This window comes from Somniosus microcephalus, chromosome 26, assembly GCF_052327205.1.
Source record: "Somniosus microcephalus isolate GS21.2 chromosome 26, FLI_Smic_1.0, whole genome shotgun sequence".
Classification (NCBI taxonomy): Eukaryota; Metazoa; Chordata; class Chondrichthyes; order Squaliformes; family Somniosidae; genus Somniosus; species Somniosus microcephalus.
The window spans coordinates 10,542,550-10,555,947 of record NC_141012.1 but is presented as its reverse complement, the minus strand read 5'-3'; the positions used below and the strand labels follow the sequence as shown (position 1 = coordinate 10,555,947).

The following is a 13,398-nucleotide window of genomic DNA, read 5'->3' as shown; positions in this document are numbered from 1 at the left end:
CCCTTGATTTCTCTGACTTCCACTTTTGCTTTTCTCCTTCCTGTCTTTTGCTTCTATCCTTGCTTCCCTTTCCTCTGTCTCCCTGCACAGGTTCCCAAACCCCTGCCATTTTAGTTTAAACCCTCCCCAACAGCACTAGCAAACACTCCCCCGAGGACATCGGTCCCGGTCCTGCCTAGGTGCAAACCGTCCAGTTTGTACTGGTCCCACCTCCCCCAGAACCGGTTCCAATGTCCCAGGAATTTGAATCCTTCCCCCTTCCACCATTCTTCTAGCCACGTATTCATCTGAAATATCCTTCTATTTCTACTTTGACTAGTACGTGGCACTGGTAGCAATCCTGAGGTTACTACCTTTGAGGTCCTATTTTTTAATTTACCTCCCAACTCCCTATATTCAGCTTTTAGGACCTCATCCCATTTTTTACCTATATCGTTGGTACCTATATGCACCACGGCAACTGCCAGTTCACCCTCCCCTTCCAAAATGCTCTGCAGCTGCTCTGAGACATCCTTGATCCTTGCACCAGGGAGGCAACATACCATCCTGGAGTCTCGTTTGCGGCCGCAGAAATGCCTATCTATTCCCCTTACAATAGAATCCCCTATCACTATAGCTCTCTCGCTCTTTTTCCTCCCATCCCGTGCAGCAGAACCACCCCTGGTGCCAGGAAGTTGGTTGCAGGGCTCCCTCAGCACTGCACTGGAGTGTTAGCCTGGATTTTTGTGCTCAATTTACAGGCAGAAGTCTACTCCAAAAATGCACCCAAACCAATGTGAAGGATTTCCTTGTCTCTATATGCAAACAAAATTGGGAAGATTTCTCCTGGTAGGTATTTCTATTGAAATAAATCATGAGCACCTTCGTTTTGGACAAGTATGAGATTGGGGGATTTTGCTCGAAATGCCCACCAGAGGACATTTCCGCAAATGTGCTCACGATACCCTAACACAGCAAGCAGAGGAAATCTTTCCCATAGATCTTACCTTCATGCAATCATAGAATCTTACAGCACAGAAATAGGCCAATTGGCCCATCCTGCACCAGAATGTTTGAGAAAGTCTGCCAGGAAAGTGCAATGCAGGAGTTCTACTAGCTGCATTAAGGAGGGATTCACCGACTGCATTTTTGGGGTAGCTTTTCTGGCTTTCTTAATAAATGCATGATACAGCGTTGTCCATATGTAGGATGTTATAATGATACAACAGAAATGGGAATGATGTTTTGGCTCACTCAGCAGTAGAGGATCAAAAACCCCTCACCACATAGTGATGACTCTCCCGTTAAAGAAACAGGGTCATATGGAAAAGTCTCTCGCAAATGGGCTTACTATGGCTGAGTGTGCTGAGATTGGAAGGTACACCAGATCTGGCCGCACGCAGGCCAAGGCTCCTCCGCCTGTGGCTCTTCGCAGATCTGCTACTCCCTGTGCCTTTGTGCCTGCACCCAGAGCCTCCCTGGCTGTGAGATGTTGACTGACTCGGGGTTATTCCCTCTCCTTTTCTTGCTCTCCGGCAAAAAAAGAGACCACTTTAGAAACCATCCATCCATAACTCACCTCTTTGATTTCTACCCCCTTCCCCTCAACCTACCCTACACAACCTGGTTCTGTCTCCTCACCCGCTCTGGATACGCACACTGAATCCCTTCAAGAAACATGGACCTAGGAAATGCACTGTTAAACGTATGAAAGCTCCAAAAGTATATCACGTGTAAAAGGCCTTTGTTCTCCCTTTTGTTAAAGGAAGAAAAAGATGAAAGGTTTGCATTTATATAGCATGACATAGCTCCTTATCATGTCCAAACATCTCAAGATGCTTCATACAGAATTTATTGTTTCGAAGTGCAGTCTCTGGGTTATGTAGGCAGATATGGCAGCTTTTCTGTACCAAATATCCAAGAGCTGATTGACCAATGGATCTGTTTTTTCTTGATTATTGGTTGAAGGAAGATACGTTGGCCAGAAGAACTTGCGGCTTGTCTTCAAATAGTTCTATGGAATCTTGTGCCATCCTTCTGAACAGGCAGTTGGAACCTGGGCTTATTTTCTCATTCTAAGGATGACCCCTCCAACAATAGCAGTCCCTCAGCTCAGTACTGGGCTGGAGTATCTGTCTTCTCTTTGTGTTCAGGCTCCGGAGCGGGGCTTGAACCTGCAGTCACTTCACTGAGGTCAGGATTCGGCCAAACGAGCCAAGCTGACATAAGACAACCTAAATTATGCGTTAAAATCCTGACTTCTCGTCATCACCTCGCTTTTCTCCCTCTTTCCTTTGGCCCCCTCACATCTTTCTGCCGTACATTTCCTATTCTTTCCATTTCTGTCAAATTCCCGCAGTGATTATGAATACGGCAGCACGGACTGTCAAAAATAAACTGGTTGTGCTTAAAAATAGACTTGTTATAAATGTTGTAATATCTCATGAATTAAAAGTACTGACGTATTTCACAAGTGCAAAATTGAAGTTGGCTGAGTTTAAGTTTTAAGCTTAATTATGTGCATCAATTTTAAACCAGGACCGTAGCTAACTTTTTGCAAATGTCCAATTACTGCTTCAATTAAGTATTTATATGACCCCTGATTACTGCCTTGTATCTACCACCTTTCATTTTTTTTTAATGTCAGAATAAAACTCTTCTCAGATTTCTCCTCATTCCCTGGTCTTCATGAGCTCCGCACCAACTTCAGCTGAGAGGGCAATAGATGATTTAGCCCCAGATCTCGGCTAATGCCACACTGAACTTGTCGCTCAGAGTTGCATTGGAGGAAAGCTTGGAACAGGGAAACCCTTTCCAGTTCATCGGGCGCACTCCTTGAACATTCCATGCATAACAACCTCAATCAAAGGTTCCTCACTTACTGCAGCCCAAGATCTCTGTACACGCTTCCTAAAATCAAAGGGAAACAAAGAGATCTATTAATATCACTATAACCTTCATTCCCTCCTCTGGAGAGGGACATGGGGATGTGACTTTCTTTTCCTCCTTGTGGGTAAGAGCCTGGAATGTGTATGCTGCTTCCCGACAGTGACGTGATAGAGATTAAATGTTTGGTGGCGTGGGGATTGAGCAAGTACCTATGCGTGACCATTTTATAGTGCCATGTGCTAGTGCTTCAAGATATCTTGCTATCTCCTGTTTCTTTCATAGCAGTCAATAGTATTTCTCTTTAGTTTCTCCCTTGCCAATCACCATTTCCAATCAAGCGGGCAAGCATTGACCTGTTTCCAGGTCTTTTATGTTGTTGTTCGATAAAGACTACAAGAAGGTGCATGAGGAAGGCCTGGGTTGACTTGTCTCCCACTTTTTGTACTCGCTCCCATGGGGAAGTTGATTTCTATTTATTATGTAAAAAATGGTGAATTTTTTGCTCATCAAGGTGAAAGGTGTTTTGCTGGGAGATGGAACATTTCCTATTTCAGGCACCTAGGATCAGCATTAAGCACCGCCAGATCAGGTGTAGTGTGGATTAGATGTAAAGTAAAGCTCCGTCTACTCTGCCCTAATAATGTATCTCGGATCAGCCTCAGAAGACTGCCCCGCTTGCCTCCATTTCCCACACCAGTCATTTTGGAACCTCTGAATGTGATTGCCAATCTAGGTCCACATTCTAAGCAGTTGGCCTGTGCTCACTGGAACTTTGGAACATGCCAACATAGGAACAGGAGGCCATTTAGCCCCTCGAGCCTGTTCCACCATTCAATTAGACCATGGCTGACCTGTATCGTAGCTCCATCTAACTGCCTTGGTTCTGTATCCCTTAATACCCTTACCTAACAAAAAACTCTCAATCTCAGTTTTGAAATTTTCGATTGACCCCCCCCCCGCCAGGCTCAACAGTTTTTTGGGGGAGACAGTTCCAGATTTCCACCACCCTTTGTGTGAAGAAGTGCTTCCTGATATCACCCCTGAACGACCTGGCTCTAATTTTAAGGTTATGTCGCCTTGTTCTGGACTCTCCCCACCAGAGGAAATAGTTTCTCTCTATCTACCTTACCAACTCCTTTAATCATCTTAATTACCTCACGGTGGCACAGCGCACAACATCATCACACTCGTGCTTTACTTTACATCTAATCCACACCGTGGCTGCAGTGTGTACCATCTACAAGATGCACTGCAGCAACTCGCCAAGGCTTTGCCGACAACACCTCCCAGAACCGCGACCTCTACCGCCCAGAAGGACAAGGGCAGCAGGTGGATGGGAACACCACCATCTCCAAGTTCCCCTCCAAGTCACACACCATCCTGACATGGAAATATATCGCCATTCCTTCATCGTCGCTGGGTAAAAATCCTGGAACTTCCTCCCTAACGGCACTGTGGGAACACCTTCACCACACGGACTGCAACGGTTCAAGAAAGCGGCTCACCACCACCTTCTCGAGGGCAACTAGGGATGGGCAATAAATGCTGGCCTTGCCAGCGATGCCCGCATCCCAGGAACAAATTTTTAAAAACCACTAATTTATCAAGGCACACTTGTATTTTATGCCAAGAAGCAGTGGATACATTTTGGTTTTCAACAGGTTACAGTTACGGCTTAAAGAAAAACATTTATATAGCCTTAAAATCTCTCCCAGAAACATCTGAAAGCACTTTACATACAGTGCATTACTTTAAAGAGCATGTTTCCAAGGGCCTTCCTTTATCGGTGGAAATGTATGAAGGAGAGAAACTGCAGCTACTACTGGACACTTAATAAAGTCAACAAAGGGAGAGGAGATACGTCAGATTGGATTAGAATAGCCAGTCTTTCCAGAATGTTTAGTGTTGAACCTGATGCTGAGAGCGCTCCAGACACATGAAATCTCTCTCAGGCGGTCTTTATTTTTATTCTCTATTACATTCATTTTACCCACAAATTGGTCCCCAGCAAGGCAGACCGGCAACCAGCCCAGGCTTCTGCCAATACCACTCTTGAACCGGTTGCTGGAGGGAATAGCGCGCTTCTCATGTTCCTTCCCTCTCTTTCATTTATAGTCTCATCGATGGCAAAACGCAGAAATAACGCGTTGGCAAGTCAACAAATCCAGAACCATATAGAATACCGATTTCTGGAGACCCTTCTTGCAGCACTGATATGCCTGGCCCAGACGGACAGAAATACAATGAGCTCGCGAACCTCCTGGAAATCCTTTGTGGGTCCATTAGGATCCACAGACCCCAGTTTGAAACCCTATGAATGATAGAAGTAGCATTCCTATAGCAGCTTTCACCACCTCAGGACATCCCAAAGCACTTTACAGTCAATAAGGTACATTTGCAGTGTAGTCTATGCAGTAATGTAGGAAACGTAGCAGCCAATTTGTGCACAGCAAGCTCCCACAAACAGTAATTAAGTAAATGACGAGGTCATGTATTTTTTAGGGCTCGGTTGAGAAATAAATATTGGCCAGCACACTAGGAGAACTCCCTTGCCCATCTTTGTAGAGTGCCATCGGCTCTTCTACGCTCACCTGGGAGGGAACGTGGGGGCTCTGTTTAACGTCTCATCTGAAATTAAGTAGCCATTTTGCCCACAGCAAGATCCCACAAACAACAATGAGATAAATCACAGGTTATTCTGTTTCTGGCGGTATTGGAAGAATTTTGACTAGGACACCAGGAGTAGACTCTAGTTTTCTTCTATAATGTCATGGATCATTTATAATCTATCGGAACCATCAAAACAGCAGAGTGGGCACCAGTTCTTGATTGTTTATGTTCAAGCTACCTAATGCATCACGGCAGATTAGAGTTAACATAATTTTAATAATTAGCTCCCACACAGAGTGGATGTCTCTTTTGGAGTTACCTTAATCATCATTTATTCATGGAGATGCAGGAAACAGATGGGACGTGGGATTATTTGGGTCATGTTGCCTTGTTTAAAGAAACAGAGTAATCAATAAATCAGCTCAGTTTGTTGACTGGTTAATGAGAGAGGTGGCTGGTAATTCCACTAACACATGGAGTTTCATGCCCTATGTTACAGAGAACGGCTGAGCCACCTTTTCCCATAAGGGCTTCTAAGTAGTGGGGCCCATCAGCCTATTGAATTTCAGCACCACCTTTTCTTTCAATGGAATGTTCTCTACAGTACACAGAAAGACTTGTAATATAATATTTTAATGCGCATGTCAAAGAAAATGCAATGTATTCGCGCACTTTGTGCAAATGTATTTTTCCCAGTCTGTGCCATGTTAGTTGTTCTTGTTCAGGAAGCACTTGGGGCATTGCAATTGGTCTCAGTGCCTCTGGACTAAGCAAGGGGAATTTTTGTTTTTAAACTGTGCATGGCTCTGGTTCCCACTCCTTCTACCAATCCAATGGCTCCTATGGAAAAGTATAAGAACATAAGAAATAGGAGTAGGAGTAGGCCATTCGGCCCCTCGAGCCTGCTCCGCCATTCATTAAGATCATGGCTGATCGTCTGCTTCAACTCCACCTTCCCGCACTATCCCCATATCCCTTGGTTCCCTTAGTATCCAAAAATCTATCAATCTCTGTCTTGATTACTGTCTTCCTACATTACAACAGTGACTACACTTCAAAAAGTACTTCATTGGCTGTAAAGCGCTTTGGGATGTCCGGTGGTTGTGAAAGGTGCTATATAAATGCAAGTCTTTCCTTCTTTCTTTGAATATACTCAATGACTGAGCATCCACAGCCCTCTGGGGTAGATAATTCCAAAGATTCACATTCCTCTGAGTGAAGAAGTTTCTCCTCATCTCAATTCTAATTGGCCGACCCCTTATTTTGAGATTGTGACCCCTAGTTTTAGAAGCATCCTCCCAGCATCTACCCTGTCAAGCCCCTTAAGAATTTTATATGTTTCAATGAGATCCTCTCTCATTCTTCTAAACTCTAGAAAATATAGGCCATGTTTACTCAATCTCTCCTCATAGGACAATCCCCCATCTCAGGAATCAGTTGCACTCCCTCTAAAGCAAGTGTATCCTTCCTTAGGTAAGGAGACCAAAACTGTACACAGTACTCCAGGATAACAACAGAAGACGCTGGAAAAACTCAGCAGGCCAGGCAACATCCGTGGAGAGAGAAATAGAGTCAACGTTTCAGTTCGAAACCCTTCTTCAGAACGGGTTCTGAAGAAGGGTTTCGACCTGAAACGTTGATTGTTTCTCTCTCCACGGATGTTGCCTGGCCTGCTGAGTTTTTCCAGCATCTTCTGTTGTTATTTCGGATTTCCAGCATCCGCAGTATTTTGCTATCACAATACTCCAGGTGTGGCCTCACCAAAGCCCTATGTAATTGCAGTAAGACGTCTTTACTCTTATACTCAAATCCTCTTGTAATAAAGGCCAACATACCATTTGTTTTCCTAATTGCTTGCTATACCTGCATGTTAACTTTCAGTGATTCGTGTACAAGGACACTCAGGTCCCTCTGAACACCAACATTTCCCAATCTCTCACCATTTAAAAAATACTCTGCTTTTCTATTTTTCCTACCAAAGTGGATAACTTCACATTTCTCCGCATGTGTGTACATGTCCGTCTGGTGGTTTATGGATATCGGGTCACAGCAGTATCAGGATTTAGTCTAGGCTCGCACAGAAAGAACAGCCATATGGGCAAAATGCTGGATGACAGATGGTGCCTGTGGAAATGTGTATCTCGGTGTGAGTCAGCACCTTAAGGAGTGGAGGGAAGAAAATTGAAAGGAAAAACAGCAGCAAAAATATCTGTTCTACATGTGTAAAAGGTCAAGATTTTGTCGCATTAATAGCTTTGCTACCTACATATCTTACTAATTGTACATCAGAGTACACTGATGGTTCCTCTGTTAAAGTATCTAATTCAGTATTAATGGTGTATATGGAAAAAATATTGATGCTTAAAAGGTCCAGGCTCAGGGGAGTGGGGGATAATTCACTAATACATTGACAATACTTCAAATTAAACACCAATAACACTGAGTTAGATGTGAGTGGAAGCAAGATCTTAATTGCCATCACACTATGTCAAAGGGTGTGTGATGTCCCCTAGTCTGTGATGGCCACAGAGGAAGAAGAATAAGACCTGATATGGTGTCTTTAACATGAAAAGTTGACTTTAAGCAGTTGTGAAAGAGTTAGAAGAGATGGCCAAAAGCATGATCACAAAGATGGACCTTGAGGCAGCTTTTTAAAAGTGGGGAATGTACTAGAAGTGGAGGGCTTTTGGAAGGTTCTTCCAAAGAGCAGGGCCGAGATGGCAGAAGACCCTGCCATTGATACATAGAAACATAGAAGATAGGAGCAGGAGTAGGCCATTTGGCCCCTCGAGCCTGCTCCGCCATTCAATGCGATCATGGCTGATCATCTAAATTCAGTACCCTGTCCCTGCTTTCTCCCCATACCCCTTGATCCCTTTAGCCTTAAGAAATATATCCAACTCCTTCTTGAATATATTTAATGAATTGGCCTCTACTGCCTTCTGTGGTAGAGAATTTCACAGATTCACCACTCTCTGGGTGAAGAAATTCCTCCTCATCTCAGTCCTAAATGGCCTACCCCTTATCCTTAGACTGTGACCCCTGGTTCTGGACTCCCCGACCATCGGGAACATCCTTCCTGCATCTAGTCTGTCCAGTCCTGTCAGAATTTTATAAGTTTCAATGAGATCCCCTCTCATTCTTCTAAACTCCAGCGAGTACAAGCCCAATCGACCCAATCTCTCCTCATATGTCATTCCTGCCATCCCAGGTATTAGCCTGGTGAATCTTCGCTGATCTCCTTCCATGGCAAGAAAATCCTTCCTCAGATTGATGGTGGCAGAATCAGAGGATTGAAAGGCCCAGATGGGAACATGAGGGCGAGGCCATGGAGGATTTATAAATAAGGACGAGTATTTCAAGTTTGATGAATTGGGGGACAGGCAAGAATAGAAGTGATGGGCTGGACGGACCAGAAGATCTTTCCTTTCTGCTCATGTTCGTAAGTGAAACTTAGTCCAGGACAGCATGTGGGTGGCAGAGTGTTGGACCAGTTGGAGTCTGTCAAAGGTAGAGCTCGGAGGGCTTGAGAGGAATGCATCGGAGAAGCCTAGCCAGAGGGTTTTAGCAGTGATGAGAGCAAGGTAAGTGACATGAATCAGTCATTCATGAAAGAAAGACCTATGAAATAATACTGAGCAGCCTGCGGGTGGCGCTGTCCAGGGAGAGTATACATACTCGGGCACAGGCCCAGCTTGCGCAGGACATTCTTAACAGGAACTAGTGAAGGACACAACTAGACCTCCATGTTGTAAAACAGTTGATTAAAGCTTTGTTTAACGCTTAGACCAAGTGCCTAGTAGTTTCCTTACGTCAGTGAGGACAAACGTATTAAAAGGGCATTGTAGACAAGGTACTGGAGGAATTCTAATGCCACTGGAGCTATGCCCAATATAAATTACCACCATCAGGAGATGAAGGGAGAAAATTAGAGGAAAGAAACATATTGATGACAGCGCTGAAGAGATTGTTGACGTCACCGGTAATGCGTGCACAAAATTGACCAAAAATAATTTGATTCAACGGGTCCATTTACCAATCCAGCTATGCTGAAATGAGCTTGTGGTCAACTGGGGAAAAAGACAAAGAGCAGTGGGTTTTTTCAGATGGTTTATTCTCAACAGCAAAGGAGGCTGCAAGGAGGAGGAGGATAACGAGCTCGAGTATAAAATAAACAAAGTTGTGGCAATAATTGCAGAATGTAAATATTGCAACAACAACAAAAATTCCAGTAAATATGAATTTGACTTTACCGGAGATGCGTAATTCTAATCAAAATTCTGATTAGCCGAAAGCATCGCAACACTGCTGGGATTAATGCTATTGATCTGTGATGCTATGGTGAGTCAGTGTGTTTGTACCCCAGCGCTGAGAGAGGACTGACATCAGATGGTGCACATAATTCTCCATGTGCTGTACCTCCGCTCCGCAGACAGACTTGTCAGGAACCATCTTAAACCACCGTTCCAACAAACACAGTGACATGGGCAGGGGGTGGAGGCATGGGCGCTGCCTAACATCTTGACCTGGGGGATGGGGTTGCCACCATCAGATTGTCAGTGAAAGACTTGCATTTCTATAGCGCCTTTCACTACCTTAGGACGTCTCAAAGCGCTTTACAGCCAATGAAGTACTTTTTGAAGTGTAGTCGCTGTTGTAATGTGGGAAACGCGGCAGCCAATTTGCGCACAGCAAGCTCCCACAAACAACAATGTGATAATGATCAGATCATCTGTTTTTGGCGATGTTGATTGAGGGATAAATATTGGCCCAGGACACTGGGGAGAACTCCCCTGCTCTTCTTCAAAATAGTGCCATGGGATCTTTTACGTCCACCTGAGAGAGCAGGCGGGGACTCGGTTTAACGTCTCATCCGAAAGACAGCATCTCCGGCAGTGCAGCTCTCCCTCAGCACTGCACTGGAGTGTCAGCCTAGATTTTTGTGCTCAGTTTCTTGAGTGGGACTTGAACCCACATCCTTCTGACTCAGAGGCGAGAGTGTGCTACCCACTGAGCCCCGGCTCACACCATATGTAAAGCGAAGTCTATTTAAAAAAACCAATTTATCTCACAATTCTATGTCTTGAGATATTAGTCAATAAGGTTCGCATCAGGAACGTGAACATAATCACCGCGCTTGCTCCAACGTATATCACACTTCACACCCCCCCCTTCTTTAAATTTTGGACTTGCTGAAAAAAATTGCAGCCCTTCTGGGTAAACTGCAGTGGAGGGGAAAAAAATACATTTTAAATGAAACAAAAATGCAGAGGATATAAAGTGAGATTCACAGATGCTCTGAAGGTGGGATATTTGGTGGAGGGCAGCTGGAAATGACAATAATTAATCATTGCATATGTGTCAAGAACACCGCGTTGTATCTGGGTAGCGGTAGACCAAATGGCGTATGATGCGCTCATTGCAGGCGATGCTGATCGCAGCCCTCGTTCGTCTTCCGCTCTCTGCAGTTTCGGAATCCGCTGCAGACTCCGGGGTTACTCCCGGTCAAAAAACTCCGAGGTTACTCTCGGTCACAAGCCATTACCTGTCTGCAACCTGTTGTTCCCCAGCGGAAACCCACTCAATAAATAAATAGCCGCTTGTAAATGCAAATAGAAAAATGTAATAAATCCGTGCAAGCAGCAAAAATAAAGGACTGAATGTATCCAAAAAAAATAAAATGACTTTAACATTAAAATGCATTGCACAGGTTAAAAAAATGCAAAATAATTTAACTGCAGCACAACCGATATATTTATTTTTCCATATATTATCTCAATGTGTATATACATGCATGTTATAAACATTTCTTTCCCGTTATAAGCAACAAAGGAAACGGCACATCTTATTCCAGTTTTAATACATATACATGTTTTTATCTAGAATAAATTTGTAATTCATGGGAAGATGCAATATTCAAATCAAGCGACCCCTCGCAAGCATCGACATCTATTTTATGTATACAATATATATAAAATAAGATATACTGCACCTTTCTGCGCGGCGATAAAGCAGAGATGAAGCAGGGTGATGCCATTGCAGATTATTCTGCACGGGAAACAGATCAGAAGGTCCTTGTATTTCTGTTTCGGTCACTTTGTTTTTTGCAACGGAAGGGGCTTTTTTTTAATCACCCACCAAATGATTGCTTTTAGATTCCCAGGGATTTGAGACAAGCATCACACGCGTGCTGATATTTGCGAGTTCGCTCTCGGAGGTTTTTGAGAACGCGATCTGCAGCGCCAGTATTTCCGACAGCAATAAAGCAGCTTCCCTTCTGGGGTCTCGCTGTAGGTACAATTCGGCTGCACCCGTCTCTTTTTTTAAATTTTTGCTCCAGTTTTCTTCCCTGTTCCGCTGGAAGGCGCTGACTCATGCTATGGGGCACAATCGCACCAGCTCCTCCTGGCACCTCATTGAAGTGGCTATTCAACTGTAGCGGGCATCACCATTCGAGCTTGATCCTCTCCCTCACCTCACATCTGCACATGCACAGTCTCCAGAAGCAGTTCCCATATAGTGATCGAGATGCCCTCCAGAATACATGGTACATACCGATATGGTAACAAAGTGGTGATAGAAGAAAGATAAGACTTGCATTTCGACAGTGCCTTTCACGACCACATAGAAACATAGAAACATAGAAGATAGGAGCAGGAGTCGGCCATTCGGCCCCTCGAGCCTGCTCCGCCATTCAATGAGATCATGGCTGATCATCCAAATTCAGTACCCTGTCCCTGCTTTCTCCCCATAGCCCTTGATCCCTTTAGCCTTAAGAAATATATCCAACTCCTTCTTGAATATATTTAATGAATTGGCCTCAACTGCCTTCTGTGGTAGAGAATTCCACAGGTTCACCACTCTCTGGGTGAAGAAATTCCTCCTCATCTCAGTCCTAAATGGCTTACCCCTTATCCTTAGACTGTGACCCCTGGTTCTGGACTCCCCCGCCATCGGGAACATCCTTCCTGCATCTAGTCTGTCTAGTCCTGTTAGAATTTTATAAGTTTCAATGAGATCCCCTCTCATTCTTCTGAACTCCAGCGAGTATAAGCCCAATCGACCCAATCTCTCCTCATACATCATTCCTGCCATCCCAGGTATCAGTCTGGTGAATCTTCGCTGCACTCTCTCCATGGCAAGAACATCCTTCCTCAGATAAGGTGACCAAAACTGCACACAATACTCAAGGTGTGGTCTCACCAAGGCCCTGTACAACTGCAGCAAGACATCCTTGTTCTTGTACTCGAACCCTCTCGCTACGAAGGCCAACATACCATTTGCCTTCTTAACCGCCTGCTGCACCTGCATGCTTGCCTTCAGCGACTGGTGCACAAGGACACCCAGGTCTCGTTGCACTTCTCCTTCTCCCAATCTATTGCCGTTCAGGTAATAATCTGCCTTCCTGTTTTTGACACCAAAGTGGATAACCTCGCATTTATCCACATTATACTGCATCTGCCATGCATCTGCCCAATCACCCAACCTGTCCAAATCATACTGGAGTTTCTCTGCATCCTCCTCACAGCACACACGCCCACCCAGCTTTGTGTCGTCTGCAGACTTGGAGATATTACATCTAGTTCCCTCGTCTAGATCATTAATATATATTGTGAATAGCTGGGGTCCAAGGAACGATCCCTGCATTACCCCACTAGTCACTGCCTGCCACTCGGAAAAAGACCCGTTTATTCCAACTCTTTGCTTCCTGTCTGCCAACCAGTTCTCTATCCAAGTCAGTACCTTGCCCCCAATCCCATGTGCCTTAACTTTACATGCTAAGCTCTTATGCGGGACCTTATCGAAAGCCTTCTGAAAGTCCAAATACACCACATCCACTGGTTCTCCCTTATCTGTTCTACCAGTTACATCCTCAAAAAATTCCAGTAGATTAGTCAAACACGATTTACCTTTTGTAAA

At 44.5% G+C, this 13,398-nt stretch overlaps 1 protein-coding gene across 1 annotated transcript in view; it reads right to left on the bottom strand.

Moving 5' to 3' along the window:
- Positions 1-11,960, bottom strand: part of abcg4a (ATP-binding cassette, sub-family G (WHITE), member 4a) — a 153,786-nt gene extending 141,826 nt beyond the window's left edge. Inside the window, exon 1 of the mRNA XM_085967813.1 lies at positions 11,471-11,960. Within this exon, the coding sequence (XP_085823939.1) occupies positions 11,471-11,515 (45 nt within the window). The 5' untranslated portion in view covers positions 11,516-11,960. The remainder of the gene's footprint in view (positions 1-11,470) is intronic.
- Between the last annotated feature and the right edge of the window lie 1,438 nt (positions 11,961-13,398).